Here is an 18,053-nt window from a genome sequence, read left to right as displayed (position 1 = left end):
TCATCGTCATCATCGTGATCATCGTCATCATCATCGTCATCATCATCGTCATCATCGTCATCATCGTGATCATCATCGTCATCATCGTCATCATCGTCATCATCGTGATCATCGTCATCATCATCGTCATCATCGTGATCATCGTCGTCATCATCGTGATCATCGTCATCATTATCGTGATCATCGTGATCATTGTCATCGTCATTGTCATCTCCATCGTCATTATCATCATCATTATCTCCATAGCCATCATCATCATCGCCATCATCGTCATCACCATCGTCATCGTCATCATCATCTCCATCATCACCATTGTTATCGTCATCCTCATTCATTTTCAACCCTTTTCTCAACACACTTCTGGATGATGATCCGCTCCACGCCGTCTCGGTCGCGTTGCCACCTGTCCTGGTTTTCTGCGGACCGTGCCCTTGTTGAGTGATTCAGCCCGCTGTGCCACATTACGTCTAGTGGTAGTGTTTTTTTTTGTCCCTGTTATGTAATAATCATTCTGAAGTTACACCACTCAAGACACTCCCTGTTCTGGTATTGTGGAATATTCTTATTCTTACCACGACATGCCCATGCTTCACCAGGTGGCTTTGACGAAGGGAGAGGTTCAAAACAATTATCCCAGGCGTATGGCTGAAACATCACTCGCAACTGACGTGAGTTGATACAACGTTTGCCTGGCACCAAACTCAGGGGATGACCAGGTTCAGTTTGCGTAACGTGCTCACTGCTGCGCCACCGCTCCATCCTCGTCGTACGACAGCGAATGTATTAATCGAATGTCCGGCACGGACTATAGGAAGACGTCCACATCACTGTAGACGTACTGTTTGTGGCTATGCTTTGTCTCAGCATCGCTCAACTCCAGCCGGAACAGTCCGGCTGGATAACGCTGCCACGCAACGGCGTTATCGCCTTGTTTTGCCTGCATCATAAAAAAAAAACCTGTTCGTCGGATTACAGGAATATAGGGTTCAATAATAATACGACTAACTCTGAGGTTATACCGCTCAAGACACTATAATGGATGTTTACTGGATGCTGTGCCCTCGTGATGCCACCTAGTCGTAGTGTCTTAAGTCGGGGAAAACCTCAACTCAAAGCGGCGTTCTGCGAATGAATGCGAGTCGCGGGTGTGGAACCACGCGGGCGCTGAACCAAGACCTGCTTCTCGAACCCCGCCGCGATGTCGAGCGACAACGGAGCCCGCGGTGGAGACGCGTAGAGAGACGGGGCGATGGACACGGATAAAGAGACGGACGGGATTTGTCCGAGAGGACGATACGCAACTGACGAAGACACGGAGAGCGGCAGACAGGGAAGCAAACATGCGGGAATGTGAGTAAGGCAGCACAAGACGGAGACTCGGGGAACATGGGGGGTGGGGGGGGGGGGTGATCGCACAGAGAGACACACGAGGAGAGAGGTGGGGCGAGAGAGAGCGAGACAGGGAGTCAGACAGTGAGACTCGGGGAACATGGGCTGAGAGAGAGACCGGATAGCAGCAGCCGGAGGCAAGGTAGAATTCACAACCAACCCCCACCTAACCTACCCCCCTCCCCCAAATCATTCACCCTCCCCCCACACCCACCTACCCCCAAATTCTCCCCTCCCCCATCTGCACCCCTTGGGCTGCTACGGTTATTGCCTCAAGGGGGCAGACTCTGTCCACATCCTCGCTCGCTCGCTCGCTCCTTCCCTCCGTGCCGAAGACCCCCTAGGGGTCGGCAAAGCTGCGGCTCCGGGAGCCGCATGCGGTGGCTCTTTAAGGACTCCTTCGAGACGCAATTTACGACGAACCGCCGTCTCGCGTTCACCACCACCACCACAGTGCATTGCGTTCATGTTGTTTTTGTGGCCGGCTCGTTCCCCTCTCCACCGCCCGGAGAGATATCCGAGAGCGACTTCGCTTCGACTCAAGGTCGGAATATTTATTCATCCTTGGAGGAATTCCACTGAGCTAGAAAGCTCGTCTTCACAGGTGTCCTGTAAGTCCAAGTTCGACTCGAGAGAGAGAGAGAGTCGCCGAGTCTCACGACTTTTCTGGATGGTGTCGCTCAGTTAGGATGTTTGGCCAATTCCTTTATCCGGTTGGAAATTCTTGCTTCGATAATCCTGCAATGTGTGCGAGGGCGCCGCGGTGGAGAGATGTTAACTACCTCGCCTGGTACACAGGAGGTCCGTGGGTTCGATCCCGATCCTGACGCTTGCTGTATATTTGGAGTTTGCGTGTCTCTCTATCTCCCCGTGGTCGCGTAGATTTTTCTCCGGGTCCTCCGGTTTTTCCCTCCACATTTTTAGAATTAACATCACCACGTGTTTAGAGTATTTGGCTGTTATGAATTTCCACGTGGTGAGCCACTTCGTTCAGCTATCATTTTGCAACCAGGTCGCTTCTGAAAAATAGCTATATAGCTCAGTGGGCCTTACTTGGTAAAATAAAAAAATATATACATAGTTTCGATTTAACTGAGGGCACCCCAATGGGCTCCCCCCTATCTCCGGTTGTAGCCAACATCTTCATGGAGAAATTTGAGATTACTTCCCTTCTACGTGACTTTACCGAAATAACCAGAAGATATACATAGTTTATATATTGTACAGGGTGGTCGATGGAACATCGCTCCAAACGGTCCGCTATGTAGAGAGACGGCCAACTTGTTCTGGACATCTTTGAAAAAAAAGAACTTCATAGGTCATCAGATTCTTCCAGGATAAATAAAGATTCGCATTCTTAGGAGTATGACTCACACATCTCTACGTGACCCACCAATTCCTGACTTTCTCAAGCGCTGCGTCACAGGCGAGCGTCACGTGCCGCTATTGCTAAAGCGGATATTCGTCGCGTTTGCACCAAGTTCTTCGCGGAAAAAAAATGTAAAAGAATCGACGACGCATTTACGTTCAATTTCGATGGCATTTTAATACCGTTAGTGCACAGGTTTCCCATGCTCTATGCCAGGGGTGGGGAACCTTTTTTCCTGCCAAGGGCCATTTGGATATTTATAACATCATTCGCGGGCCATACAAAATTATCAACTTAAAAATTAGCCCGTTACATTTGGTCAAACATTTAATTAACTCACCCCTAATGCGATGGCTGGAACTGCTTCTCTTTGGTGAGGCGTGTGATGTTAGCTGGTATTGATGATGTTGCTACTCGCAACTGCTTTGCCAGGTTTGCTCCTAGATTTATTGAATTTCGAGTTCCGCCTGCGGTTGCCTTGGCAGGGCCACACCAAATGATTTTGCGGGCCGTATACGTCCCGCGGGCCGGACGTTCCCCACCCTGTTCTATGCGGTAGTAGTAGATGCGATCTAAAAAAGGGACGCACAATGCGAAACCACACGAGGAGAGACAGCTGCCTGCTGAGACACAGTACACACCCAGTACATACACACAGTACACACCCAGTACACACACCCAGTACACACACCCAGTACACACACAGTACACACACACAGTACACACACACACACTACACAGACAGTACACACACAATACACACAAAGTACATACACACAGTACACAGACAGCACACATAGTACACAGACATTACACACAATATACACACACAAAACACACACAGTACACACAAAGTACATACACACAGTACACAGACAATACACATAGTACACAGACATTACACACAATATACACACAGAACACACAGTACACACAGCACACACACCGTACACACAGTACACACACAGTACACAGACAGTACATACACACACAGTACACATACAGTACACACTCAGTACACACACAGTACACACACAGTACACAGACAGTACACACACAGTACACACATTACACACACACAGTACACACACAGTACACATACAATACACGCACAGTACATACACAGTACACAGACAGTACACACACAGTACACACGCACAGTACACACACAGTACGCAGACAGTACACACACAGTACACACGCACAGTACACACGCACAGTATATACACACACAGTACACACGCACAGTACACACACACAGTACACACGTACAGTACACACACACAGTACACACACAGTACACACACAGTACACACACAATGTTTCCCCACATTCGACCGCATAGCCTCATTTGAGTGAATTGAAACCGCACGTAGCGGATTTAGGCTAAGAACCAGGGTTAGCCGCATGGACACAAAACCGCACAAAGCGAACCCGCACGAAACGAATCGCACGAATCGGTTCGTCAGCAGCTGGCTGTGCCTATCGTGAGAGGTGGCGTCGGCTGGAAGAAGCATTGATCCAGCAGTGGATCGGGCATGGCTGATGATGACGCTCATGATGATGAATACGAACCACTGGCCAATGGGAGTCCCCAATTATAGTACAACAGCAACTTGAACCAGACCATCCGATTATAAGAAGAATCGATTATTATTATGATGTAGATGATCGTTTCGATGAATTTGACGCTGGGCGGGGAGGGACATCGCGATATTTAAATAATTGATTATAACAAATCGGCGTCCTTTATAATTTTCAATCGTTACTTCGACTTAGCTCGTCCCAGAAATTACACTAATTAGTAATAATGTTTGTATATCGCGTAAATACTGTGACAAGTTGCATATATATGACATATTTGGTGCGAAGATGATGATTTATTCGGAGGATATTTAAAAATTATATATTTTCTTTACCAGCGGCGCTGATGATGATTCTATGATTATATTTTCCATAACATGAAATATTTAGTGATATCGAGTTTCGGTGGTGGTGGTGGTCTTCATGATATTGTTGTATTTTTATGATAGTGGTGATGCTGATGATTCTATAGTTGTTCATGATGGAACCTTGCACGATCTTGAGCTCAAGTGGCGGCGTCGGTGATGATAATATGAATTATAATATGAATAATAATGCTTACATTTAACATTAAGCGTCGTCTTTCCAGCATCCCGCATCTCTCGCCAATCGCTTACGAATCGCCGGCAGGAGGGGGTCTGTGTTACCAACGAGTGCCCAGTGACCACGATGATATTCACACGTACAAAACACGTGATCAAATTCTATACCACTACATGTTTCAAGGTATCGAGTTGAGACGGTGGTGGCGATGATGATGATGATGATTATATCGTCAATAAGACGAGTTAATGTATCCATGGTCGAGGCGGTGGCGTTGATTTGCGACGGTGGTGCCCGCGAACAGCACTTGCCCCAACAGTCTGCTGAAGGCTACACGGGTGATCTTTGTCTTTCGTGATGATGGCGGGGAGCGGTGGTGCAGCGGTTAGCGCTACGCTGCGCTACGAACCCGGCGACCCGAGTTCGATTCCCGCTCGCGGTCACCAACACCCAGGGACGATTATTATCTGCACCGGCCCTGGGCCTCCCCTAGGTCGACTCAGCCTCCAGTCAGTACCTGGTGCGGTGTGTATAACGTCGCCACGAGGGAGACAAAAGCGGGCGGGCGAGTTGATCTGCACCCACCCATGTTGGCTAACGTAGGCGCTGGCTGAGAGCCCTTTGCACCAGCGGGCTACCCGGGGGGTATTTGTCTTCGGTGACCGGACGAGGAACGATGAAAGTTTAAATTCTACTGCCCGTAAGTGTTCGCGCGATGTTCATGACGATGATGATGTGGCTGGCGTCTCGGGAATTAAACGACACAATCGTAGAACTCGCTCGATCGCTCGCTCGCTTCTATCTTAGCCCCCCTCCTCCTCCTCCTACCCCCTCCCCCATCAACTCCCCCACCCCCCACTCCGATGCCCCCCCCCCCCAGTGCCACCCCCCCCCTCCTCGGTGTGTCTGTCGTTGTGACGCGTGTGCAGAGAGAGAGAGCGCATTTTTCTGCTCGCATGCCTTCAATGAATAACCATGAGCGGGTGATGGGTGGGAGGCAGGGGAGGGGATGGATGCGGGGGGGGGGGGGTGCGGGCGGGGGGGTCGTAACAGAGGGAGAGAGACACCCGCACAGGAGGGGGCTGAAGGAGAGACGCACACACACACACCCTGTGTGTGTGTGTGTGTGCGTCTTTGTGTGTGTGTGTCTTTGTGTATATATGTGTGTGGGGAGCGGTGGTCGAGCGGTTAGCGCGCTGCGCTATGAACCCGGCGACCCGGGTTCGATTCCCGCTCACGGCCAACACCAGTGGCGATGATCTGAACCGGTCTAGGGCCTCCCCTAGGTCGACTCAGCCTCAAATGAGTACCTGGTGCGGTGTGTAAACATCGCCACTGGGGAGACAAAGGCGGCCGGGCGTTGTGTTGGCCACCCACCCCCTCGTGAGCCGTGCCGGCCTTCATAGGTGCTCGCTTACGGCACTTGCCCTAGCAGTCTATTGCAGGCTATACGGGGATCTTTGTCTTTGTGTTTTATATATATACACACAGGGGCGAGTGTAGTGGTTAGCGATACGCTGCCCTACGAACCCGGCGATCCCAGTTCGATTCCCTCTCACGGCACAACAGCGGTGACGATTATCTGAACCGGTTCTGGGCCTCCCCTAGGTCGACTCAGCCTCAAATAAGTACCTGGTGTGGTGTGTAAACATCACCACGAGGAATACAAAGGCGGCCGGGCGTGGTGTTGGCCTCCCACCCCATCGTGTGCTGTGCCGGCCTTCATAGGTGCTCCGCTAACAGCACTTGCCCCAACAGTCTGTTAAGGCTACACGGGGGATCTTTGTTCTGTGTGTCACGTACCCAAGTTCCGAATCTTTGTTTTGTATCCTCGAGAAATCGAGAGGAGTTCGATCCCCGCTCACGGCAAGCACCAGTGACGATTGTTATCTGAACCGGTACTGGGCCTCCCCTAGGTCGACTCAGCCTCAAATGAGTACCTGGTTCGGTGTAGTAAACAAACATCGCCACTCGGCTCGCGAACAGCACTTGCCCCAAAAGTGTGTTGAGGCTACCGGGGTGATCTTTGTCTGTGTTGCGTGTGTGCGTGTGTCGCGTTGTGGGAGGAGTATACGAAAGTAATGTTTGGATCCGGCGAGAGAGAGAGAGAGCATTGAGGGTGGATGAGAGAGAGGGTGGGGGAAGGAGTAAGGGTTTGGTTGTGGGGGCAAGGGGGGGGTGGGCGGGGTGGATGGGGGGGGGGGCTCGCGGGGGGAGTGGGGGAGGCGTAAGAGTGAGCGATTGAGAGAGGGGGGGGGGCAGACGGAGGGAGTGACATGGGTGGTGGTAGTCGTGTGTGTGTGTACGTGTGTGTGTGTGTGTTGCGGTGGCGTGGCGTTTCGCCCGCGTTCAGCCGATTCTGCCCAGACGAGTCGCGTCCGTGGCTCCGAGCGGGAGCTCGCTCCTCGCTCGCGTCAAGCAGCAACAACTGCAGCAACAACCACTCAGCAGCAACAATTCAGCAGCAGCAACTCAGCAGCAACAATTCAGCAGCAGAAACTCAACAGTAACAACAACTCAGCAGCAACAACCAAGCTGCAACAACAACCATTCAGCAGCAGCAGCAGCAACAACTCAGCAGCAGCAACTCAGCAGCAACAGCAGCAACAACAACCCAGCAGCAACTCAGCAGCAACAACAACAGCAGTAGCAGCAACAACCGCAATACTATTATTGCAATTGTACGGAGGAGCTGAGTGCGTAAATACAAACTTGTCGATGACAAGAGTCGTCTCGTAGCGGTGCACAGCTAACGCGTGCCAATATCCCCGTGACTTTTGTAATTTTATATATATAAGATATTTCTTTTAGAGTGGCAACGGCGGGGGGGGGGGGGATTTGATCGCTTTTTTTTAATCTGAGAGCATCTGACTGCATTCGTCCCAAATGCTGGTCCACACGTACGCGGCCATGGTGAGTTTGCCGCGTCGCGATCTTATCTCGTTCTTATCTCTCTCTGCGCGCGCTGTGTGTGTTGTATTATATGGGTCGACTCAGCCTCGGCTGAGAATCTCGTGCATGTGTGTAAACGTTAGCGCGAGGGAGACAAAGGCGGTCCGGACGTGGTGCTGGCCACACACACCGGCTCGTCGTGTTGTGACGAACCTTCACAGGGGCTCGCTGACTGCACTCGCCCCAACAGTCTGTTAAAGGCTTTACCCGGGGGGATCTTTTGTAGTATATACACACACGTATATATATGTGGTGTATGTATACATATATTGGGGGAGCTGTAGTGCAGTGGTTAGCGCGCTGCGACTACGAAATCCGACAGAGAGCCGAGTTCGATTCCCGCTCACGGCCACGACGGCCAACTGCAGTGATAGCGATTATCTGAACTGATCCTTGGAATCGCCTAGGTCGAACTCAGCCTCCAATGAGATCCTGGCGCGGTGTGTACACATCAGCACTGGGGAGACAAAGGCGGGTGAAGGCGTGTTTTTTTTCCGGCAACACCAATCACACGACAGTTTGTGTCGGCCTTCGTAGATTCTCGCGAACAGCAATGGGCACCCGACAGTTTGTTGAGGCTATACGGGGGATCTTTGTGTGATCTTCGTAGTTTTTTTTTTTACAAGTTATGAATGTCAATTTCTCAGTCTTTTAATCGTGATGCGATTTGACGTTTAGAAAGCGACAGACAAAGATCTCCCGTTTAACACGTAGGCTTTCGCGACCAATGTTATTCATAATCAACGATTTTTGGGTTTAGATCGCGTTTATTTATAAATGTGTCGTAACCCTCCACCACCCGACACGGCCAATCAGTAAAAATGTGTCACGTTGACAAAGACAAATAGTTCACTGCTTTAGCCCACCGGTGTGTTGAAGCAACAACATTTACAATTTGAGTACGACGTTTCGCTGGTAATTGCGTCGTACTCAAATTGTAAATGTTGTTGCTTCAACACACCGGTGGGCTAAAGCAGTGAACTATTTGTCTTTGTCAACGTGACACATTTTTACTGATTGGCCGTGTCGGGTGGTGGAGGGTTACGACACATTTATAAATAAACGCGATCTAAACCCAAAAATCGTTGATTATGAAAGATCTCCCGTTCATCCTTCACTGATTTCTGACACAAGTTCTGTTTGCGAGCATCGGTGGCCAGCACCACGCCCGGCCGCCTTTGTCTCCCGAGTAGCGATGCTTACGCAACGAACCAGACACTCATTTCAGGCTGAGTGGACCTAGGACCGGGTTCATATAATCGTCACTGGAGCGGGAACCGAACTCAGCTCGCCGAGTTCGGCAGTGTCGCGCGCTCAACCCACTGCGCTACCCACTACGCTACCCACTACACTACCCACTACACTACCTACTACACTACCCACTACACTACCCACTACACTACCTACTGCACTACCCACTACACTACCCTCTACACTACCTACTGCACTACCCACTACGTTACCCATTACACTACCTACTGCACTACCCACTACGCTACCCACTACACTACTCACTACACTACCCAATACGCTACCCATTGCACTACCCACTACACTACCCACTACACTACCCACTACGCTACCCACTACGCTACTCACTACACTACCTACTACACCACCCACTACACTACCCACTACACTACCCACTACACTACCCGCTGCACTACCCACTGCGAGCGATACAGAGAGACAACAAACACACACACACAAGCGCGTACGAAGTGAATCAACTCCACATTGTCGACTGAGATATCGCGTGCGACTTTCCACCGCCACCACCGCCGCATCATCAGCAGCATCAAGCGACGTGTCGAATGCAACTTGTTTCCTATCTCTCTCTCTCTCGCTGTGCGAGTGAGTGAGTGATGCGGGTGGGGTTCTGGCTGGCGGGGGGGGGGTGTCTTCGCGCAAAGCGAGACGCCTGCAGGGCATGTTTCGGGGGGCAGGGGGGTTAGGGGATCTCGGAGCGACAATTGCCCCCAGGGCACGGAGATCTCGGCCGACTCCAGTGCGCTCCGCGCTTTCATTCGCACGCCCGTCGCCCCACCGCGAATCACGCGCGCTGTTGCATCGCTCACAGCTGCGTGTGTGTGTGTTCGTGTTTGTGTGTGTTCGTGTGTGTGTGTGTCCGTGTGTGTGTTCGTGTGTGCGTGTGTTCGTGTGTTTGTGTGTTCGTGTGTTTGTGTGTGTGTGTTCGTGTGTGTGTGTTCGTGTGTATGTGTGTGTGTGTCTATGTGTTCGTGTGTGTGTGTTCGTGTGTGTGTGTGTCCGTGTGTGTGTGTTCGTGTGTGTGTGTGTGTTCGTGTGTGTGTGTGTTCGTGTGTATGTGTTCGTGTGTGCGTTCGTGTGTCTGTGTTCGTGTGTTCGTGTGTGTGTGTTCGTGTGTGTGTTCGTGTGTGTGTGTCCGTGTGTGTGTGTCCGTGACTGTGTGTTCGTGTGTGTGTGTTTTGTGTGTGTGTGTGTTCGTGTGTGTGTGTTTGTGTGTATGTGTTCGTGTGTGCGTTCGTGTGTCTGTGTTCGTGTGTTCGTGTGTGTTCGTGTGTGTCCGTGTGTGTGTGTTCGTGTGTCTGTGTTCGTGTGTGTGTGTCTATGTGTTCGTGTGTGTGTGTTCGTGTGTATGTGTGTGTGTGTCTATGTGTTCGCGTGTGTGTGTTCGTGTGTATTCGTGTGTGTGTGTGTGTTCGTGTGTGTGTGTGTCCCTGTGTTCGTGTGTGTGTGTTCGTGTGTGTGTGTTCGTGTGTGTGTGTTCGTGTGTGTGTGTGTGTGTTCGTGTGTGTGTGTGCGCGCTGCGCTACGAACCTGGCGAGCCGAGTTCGATTGCTCGCTCACGGCCAACACCAGAGAGTACCTGGTGCGGTGTGTAAAACATCGCTACACGGGAGACAAAGGCGGCCGGGCGTGGTGCTGGCCACCCACCCCCTCGTGTGCCGTACCGGCCTTCATATGTGCTCGCTGGCAGAACTTGCCCCAACAGTCCATTAAGGCTATATGGGGGATATCTTTTTTTGACATAAGTAAAAAAAAAGCTTCATAGCTCATCGGATTCCTCCAGTCTAAAGATTATGATTGTGTATATGTATGTGCCTTTGTTTGTCTTTGTGCATATACGCGTCTCTGTATCTGTATAGGTCTTCTGTGTTTGTCTGTGTATCTGCGTTTTTCTGTATCTATATGTGTGTGTGTATGTGTGTAGGTGCATCTTTTTGTCATTTGTATCCGCGTGTCTTTGTGTCTGCATCTGCGTGTGTGTGTGTATGTGTGTATCTGAATTGGGGGGTGGGGGGGGGCGGTGGTGTAGCTGCTAGCGCGCTGCGCTCCGAACCCGGCGAACCCGAGTTCGATTCCCGCTCAGGAACAACACCCGGTGACGATTTTCTGAACCGGTCCCGGGCCTCCCCCTAGGTCGACTCAGCCTCAAACGGGCAACCTCGTGCGATGTGTAAACATCAACAACGGGGATACAAAGGCAGCAGCAGCCGTCTGTGAAGGCAATGCTCGTGTCTCCGTGTGTCCCTCTCCACAAACTGGGGCCACGTCGCTGCCCTTTACGCACCGAGTTCGTCTCGACGCATTGTCTCGTCCGCCTCTCCGCCCGCGTCTGAGTCACGTCCGGCCTCGTTACTCGCGTGACCTGTCCGCTAAGGAGAACATCGCCTCTCCATCGGTCCGCGCGTCCGTCCGTCCGCGCGTTCAACTTTCAAGTTCCGAATCGCGATTCTTCGCCGTTCGACCGCCGCCCGTGCGTGTCCGTCTGCCCGTCTGTCCGCGGCGTCCGTTCCTCGGTGTCTGCGCCCGGGTGTCCGCGCGTGCTCCCCACCCCGCTCGCGCGCCTCCCGAGACTCCGGCATCTGCCCGAGAGACTCCCCCCCCCCGTGCCCCGCTACGCACTCCCCGCGCGACTCTCACGCGCCGATGGATGAGAGTCGCGGCGTCGGCACGAGCGACGCGCCGCGTCTAATTGGCCAACGCGCGAGGCTTGCGTCGCGAAACCTTCATCGGACCTCTCTCAAATCGCTCACGACCGCCTTTGCCTCTCTGCCCCCCCTCCCCTCTCTCTCTCTCCCCGCTCTCTTTATCCTCCCGATCCTTCTCCACTCCGCCGTGGGCAGGAGCGAGCCGACATGGTGGGGTCCCACGGAGCCGGCCGCCTGGCCGCTCAGCTGGGTCAGGCCGGTGGGCCCTACTCGAGCGGGGCCCCACCGCTCTCCCACTCTCACTCGGCGGCGGCGGCAGCGGCAGCCGCGGCCGCTGCTGCCGCCGCCGCCGCGGCCGCCGACTTCCAGCCGCCGTACTTCCCCCCACCGTACCAGCCGCTCGCCTACGCGCAGTCCCAGGACCCCTACGGCGCCACCCCCCACGACCCGTTCGGAGCGTTAAATCCCCTGCACCAGCACAACGCCTTGCACCACCATCACCACCACCACCACAACAACCACCACCACCACGCGCACCAGAGCCAACAGGCGGCGTGGCAGCAGCAGCAGCAATCGAGCGCGGCTCAGAGACAGGCCACACCAGAGGCGGCCAATGCGCACGGCCACGCTCATGGAGGTGGTGGCGGCGGCGGTGGTGGCGGTGGTGGAGGAGGAGGAGGAGGCCACGGACACGGCCACACGGGCCCATCGCACCACCACCACCACCACGGGGCGGTGAGCGGCGGAGCGGGCGCGCAGCACGCGATATTGCCCGCTCACTCCGCGGCGTCGACCCGAGCCTTGGTCACGCAGCTGTCGGGCGGCGGACTGGAGTCGAGGAGAGACTACGGCACCCCGCGGCGCCCGGACATTCTCCTGCACGGCTCCGGTGGGGGGCCGCCCGGGGGGGGGCTCGACGCGTCGCTCGCGGACGGACTCACGCTCGCGGGACTCGTTCATCAGCACATGGACGACATGCAGGTGGGTGAGAGGGTGGGTGGGTGGGTGGGTGAAAGAGTGGTTGAGTGGGTGAGTCAGTGGATGAATATGTGAGTGAGTGGGTGAGTCAGTGGATGAGTATGTGAGTGAGTGGGTGGGTGGGTGAAAGAGTGAGAGTGTGGTTGAGTGGGTGAGTGAGTGGATGAGTATGTGAGTGAGTAGGTGAGTGGGTGGGTGAATAAGTCAGTGAGTGGGATGTTGTGCGAAGCGGTAGTGCTGTGACGGTGGTGGTGGTGGTTAGCGCACTGCGATACGAACCCGGGCGAACCGAGTTTGATACCCGCTCACCATCAACATCAGTGACTCAACAGCTGGGCCTCTCCTAGAGCGACTCGGCCTTTAATGAGTACCTCGTAAAGATCAGCAACCGGGGAGACGAAGCTGCTCAAGGCGTAGGTGCTGCTCGCTAAACAACACTTGCCCCAAACAACACTTGCCCCAAACAACACTTGCCCCAAACAGTCTGCTATGGAGGTTTTATCGGGGGTCTTTGTCAGTGAGCGAGTGAGTGAGCCGGCGAGTGAGAGAGATGGTGAGTGAGTGAGAGAACCGCGTTACTCACTCACACAACATGAAGACAAAGATCCCCCGTATAGCCTTAACAGGGTGTAGGGGCAAGTGCTGTTTGCGAGCACCTATAAAAGCCGGTACGGCACACGATTGGGTGGGTGGCCAAAACCACGCCCGGTCGCCTTTGTCTCCCTAGTGGCGATGTTTATGAATCGCACCGGGTACTCATTTGAGGCTGAGTCGACCTAGGGGAGGCCCAGGACCGGTTCAGATAATCGTCACCGTTGTTGGTTCGTAGCGCAGCGCGCTAACCGCTCCACCACCGCTCCCCTCAACACACGCACACTTAGTCACACACTCACATATATACACACTCGTTCACGCACTCACTCACTCGGCACGAACTTAATCACTTATCTCCACTCACTCGCTCACACTCTCTCAGTCGACCGCTCATTCACTCGTTCGCACGCAGACACAAACAGCCCCACTCACACACTCACTAATATACCAACTTACTCGCTTCGTGCATACACACACGCACACACACAAAGACAAAGACCCTTTCCTATGGCCTTAACAGCGATGTTTACACACCACTCACGCTAACAAAGATCCCTACGCCATACATACATTCGTACCTATTAAGCACGGTGAGTGGTTGCGGTCTGGTCAGCACCACGCGCGCGCCCGACCGCCTTTGTCTCCCAAGTCTTGATGTCTTACACACCAAACCGAAGTCGACCTAGGGATATCTACGGTCACACATCTGCGATTCATCTAGCAGTCGATAGACCAAAGAGTCTTTCGTTTGTATCGTATTTGTATGTATATATGTACACATCTCGAGGGTTATGTTGATGCTGGTTGTTGTTAGCTGATAGTCGTGATGATGTCATATGACTCACTGAGTCTCAAGACTAATTTTACAGAGGGACCTGTCACATTGATATTTTGGGGCAAATGCAATTCCTTAAGGAGCGTGAAATTAATTCAAATTTCACGCGCCTGCAGTATATATATCTACATTAGGACAAAGAGCCTTAACAGACTGCTGGGGCAAGTGCTGTGAGCGAGTAGCACCTATGAAGGCCGGCACGGCACACGAGGGGGTGAGTAGGCAGCACCACGCCCGCCCGCCTTTGTCTTCCTCAGTGGCGATGTTTACACACCGCACCAGGTACTCATTTGAAGCCGAGTCAATCTAGGCGGAGGCCCAGGACGCGTTCAGATAATCGTCACTGGTGTTGTCCGTGAGCGGGAATCGAACTCAGGTCGGCCAGGTTCGTAGCGCAGCGCGCTAACCGCTGCGCCACCGCTCCCCCCCCCACACACACGCGCGCACTCCACGGTATCGTTCTACCTAATTCGTGGAAACGATCGTGCCGCTGGGCCATGTCAACTCTAATGGCGTTGCAGAGAGGCCAGAGAGTTGAAATGTGGTACAAGCATAGCCCAGGCTGCGCTTGTAACGTGGACACATTCTAAATGCCACAATTTTCCAAACTGGGCCACAGCCCCTGCCCCCCCCTCCAATAAATGAATTGCAGAGAGGCGCCTGAGAGGTTTCACACGGCACGGCACGCAGGATGAGCCTCAAAGATGAAACTCGTCGCTCGCGCAAAGTCTCGTGCTAATCAACGCTTAGGAATAGACAGCTAGGCCAACACGCTTCTCAGCAACACTGTGTGTGTGCGTGGCCTTAAAGGGAACAACATGTGTGATAATAATAGTAGACGACGTTTCGGGCAATGGTCCCTTCTTCATAGCACATAGAGAGGCCATAGAAAGAGAGAGACGGTGGGTAATGCCAGTTGGAGACTACAGACTGATAAGATTTATGTTTTAACATGGCATCACTGCATATACCTCGTGATTTGTTACGAACATACGATCCGCAACAATCAGTGGACCAAGCGATGTTCCTCGCGTGGAGTATGACGCAAACGCTCGTGCAGGTTGCACGTGTGTTGTATCCTGTAGACCTGAACGTACTTTTTGGAGCAAGCGCTTTAAGCGAATAGCACCTATGAAGGACGGCACGGCACACGAGGGGGTGGGTGGGCAACACCACGCCCGGCCGCCTTTGTCTCCCGAGTGACGATGTTTACACATCGCACCAGGCACTCAATTGAGGCTGAGTCAATCTAGGGGGAGGCCCAGGACCGGTTTATATAATCGTCGCTGGTGTTGGCCGTGAGCGGGAATCGAACCCGGGTCGCCGGGTTCGTAGCGCAGCGCGCGAATTCCTACACAACCGCTCCCCACACATATACATATTCACACACACACACGCGTGTACATACGCGTGTGTATACGCGTACACACGCGTGTGTACACATACACACACACGCACGGGCCCGCGACTTACATTGCACGATTGTCCAGATAGTTGTTCACCAACGGTTCGTGATGTATGGAAAGGCACAGCGAACGTAATCATATAATGCGACATCAGCATCTCAACGTGGTCGTGCATGAACACGGAGAGCGAGCGGTGGCGCAGTGGTTAGCGAGCGGACACCCGACTGTCGATTTCCAGCCAGGGCCTAACGTCGTGATGTGCAGCGGGCGTTGTCCCTTCGCCAACCCACAGACTCACCAGCGTGGTGAAGTATGGTCAAGTTAAACCACTGCGCCCCTCCCCCTTAAGACGGCGTGGGGATTGAAGGCTTTTATCCAGCCGTGGATTGACATCGGGACATCAATAATCATCACAATTACAATTTACAACGTGGGTTTTTTTTTTTGCGTATACGCACACACACGCAATAATACACATATATATATATGTGTCAACGGTATCTACTGAACCAGCCAATTACATCTACAGCAGAGAGATATGCAATAAGGGACGTTTCGGGCAATGACCCTACATCTGTACACAGATAATGCTGTACAATTCCGTATAAACAACATGTCCAGATAATTCACGATAAACAACGAATGTAATATACATTTTAAGCGTGCAGAACGGCTGTACCTCTGCAATATTAATGTACGGTTAAAATTACATGTTAAAAAGAAACCCACTGAGACACGTGTACGAATCACGCATACGTCTGTGTGTTATGCAATCGTAATATAAAAATAACCCATCAACAGTCTTGGTCTTCCTCTCGTCTTCTCAGCCCACCGTCAAAATTAATCGGAGCCAATGTGACCGACTGACATCGGAAACAGTGATGGGGGGATAAACACCGCGGGTGGGTTTTGTTCCAATTGCGACTCTTCAGCAGAGCACAGTCAGTCGCCAAATGCGCTGCTGCTGCTGCCGCTGCTGCAAAGTCCGCAAATATGGTGAACCTCATTTGGACGGAGGTGACTGCCAATCAAACAAACACGGCGTCTGTACGTATGTTGGTCATTCGTGCTGAATCGGAGGCGATTCGCGCACGGGTCGGGAAGAGCTCCACCTCTGCTCCATTCCTCCCCTCTCGCCCCTCCACTCCGTCCCGTCCCTCCCCTGTAGAGGTCCTTGCGTGGCCCATCCCTCAACGCGTGCCCTCTGTGACGGTCACGCGTTCTTCGGCCACTTAGCACTGCCCAATGCCATCCAAATCACTCTCCTCTAGTTTCGTTACCGCTTTGTAAGCTATGTTATAGAGCGCCTTGAGCGAAGCTAAGGCACTCGTCAAAATGTAAATGCGACGATATATTAAATGCTGGCGAACTCACAGTTTACTCGTGTTATTGTGTTTTCAGTTAGTCGTGTCGCTTCAGCTCTCACCGCGACTGTTGATGCGACCGTGGCCTCGCGGTCGCTGTTCGCACAACGAGAACTCGCTTCGAGTTGTGCATCTGTAGACAGTCTATATATACTGTCGCATCCGTAGATGCAACGCAACTGGCAGGTCTCGCTTAGCGCGACCCCCTTAGGACCCCCGATTCGCTACAGAGCTCTTCGGCCCTGCACGTGATACGGCTGTTGTTGCCTTGGTTGTTGCTGCTGCCACGATCGTCAATGGAAACTGTTGTTGCATTCATAGTTGTTGCATTCAGACCCTAAACGTAGAGCGTAGCAGCTGGTGTTGTGATGGTTGGCGGTGCGTATTGATAGATATATTGATTTGCATATTATGCTAATTATAATTGCTAAGTGTTTTTTTATATTTGCTGTTGCTGTTGCGTCTTGGGATGTTGGTTGTTGTTGTTGTTGTTTATGTTCACGCTGTATAATTTCACGTTGCTCGTGCGTTTGCGTTTTAACCGTGTGCGTTGTTACATTTACTAAGCGCATGCGTTGACATTGTTGCTGCTGCTGCTGTGTTACCGATCCATTGGCTGGGACGCTGCATGCATACATCACTGTTGCTCCAGCTGTCGCCCCCTTGAGCTACTTAGGCCAATTTGCTTTCCTCTGCTGTTGGAACGTGAGATGAGAAACCCTGCGCCCTGCGTGCGTTCTCTCTCATCTCCACGCGAACCTCTGTCCGTCTCTCGGTCTCTCTGCGCGTGCCATGTCGAACCTCTTTCGTCACTTCTAGATTTGAAGCTTTCGTGACTGCAAGGATTCATATTCTTAGGTTTTTTCCGGTAAAGTCACGTAGGTAAAAAATTAAAATTAATAAAAGTAAAATAAAAAATAAAAATTAAATAAAAATCACGACGTTTCGGAGGCAACACAAGCTTCCGTCTTCAGGTGGAACCGTCACAGCACGACAGCTGTATCAAGTGAATGAGAGATTACAAGAGATACCACTCCGTATATATACTGGTTGAGGGGGGGTCATCAGCCCGTCACTCACTCTCTACGCGTCTGTTAAAATGTATGCTGTTGTTCCTGTGGTTGT

General features: G+C 52.4%; 1 protein-coding gene across 1 annotated transcript in view; it reads left to right on the top strand.

Moving 5' to 3' along the window:
* Nucleotides 1–7,199: 7,199 nt before the first annotated feature.
* Nucleotides 7,200–18,053, top strand: part of LOC133353028 (transcription factor AP-2-epsilon-like) — a 75,370-nt gene continuing 64,516 nt past the window's right edge. The window contains exons 1-2 of the mRNA XM_061569101.1: nt 7,200–7,798; nt 11,947–12,732. Of these exons, the coding sequence (XP_061425085.1) occupies nt 7,772–7,798; nt 11,947–12,732 (813 nt within the window). The 5' untranslated portion in view covers nt 7,200–7,771. The remainder of the gene's footprint in view (nt 7,799–11,946; nt 12,733–18,053) is intronic.

Source organism: Lethenteron reissneri, chromosome 42 (assembly GCF_015708825.2).
Source record: "Lethenteron reissneri isolate LAM-NWPU_2019-01 chromosome 42, ASM1570882v1, whole genome shotgun sequence".
NCBI classification, from domain to species: Eukaryota; Metazoa; Chordata; class Hyperoartia; order Petromyzontiformes; family Petromyzontidae; genus Lethenteron; species Lethenteron reissneri.
The sequence above is the reverse complement of the archived record's forward strand: the minus strand, read 5'-3'. Positions and strand labels throughout refer to the sequence as shown.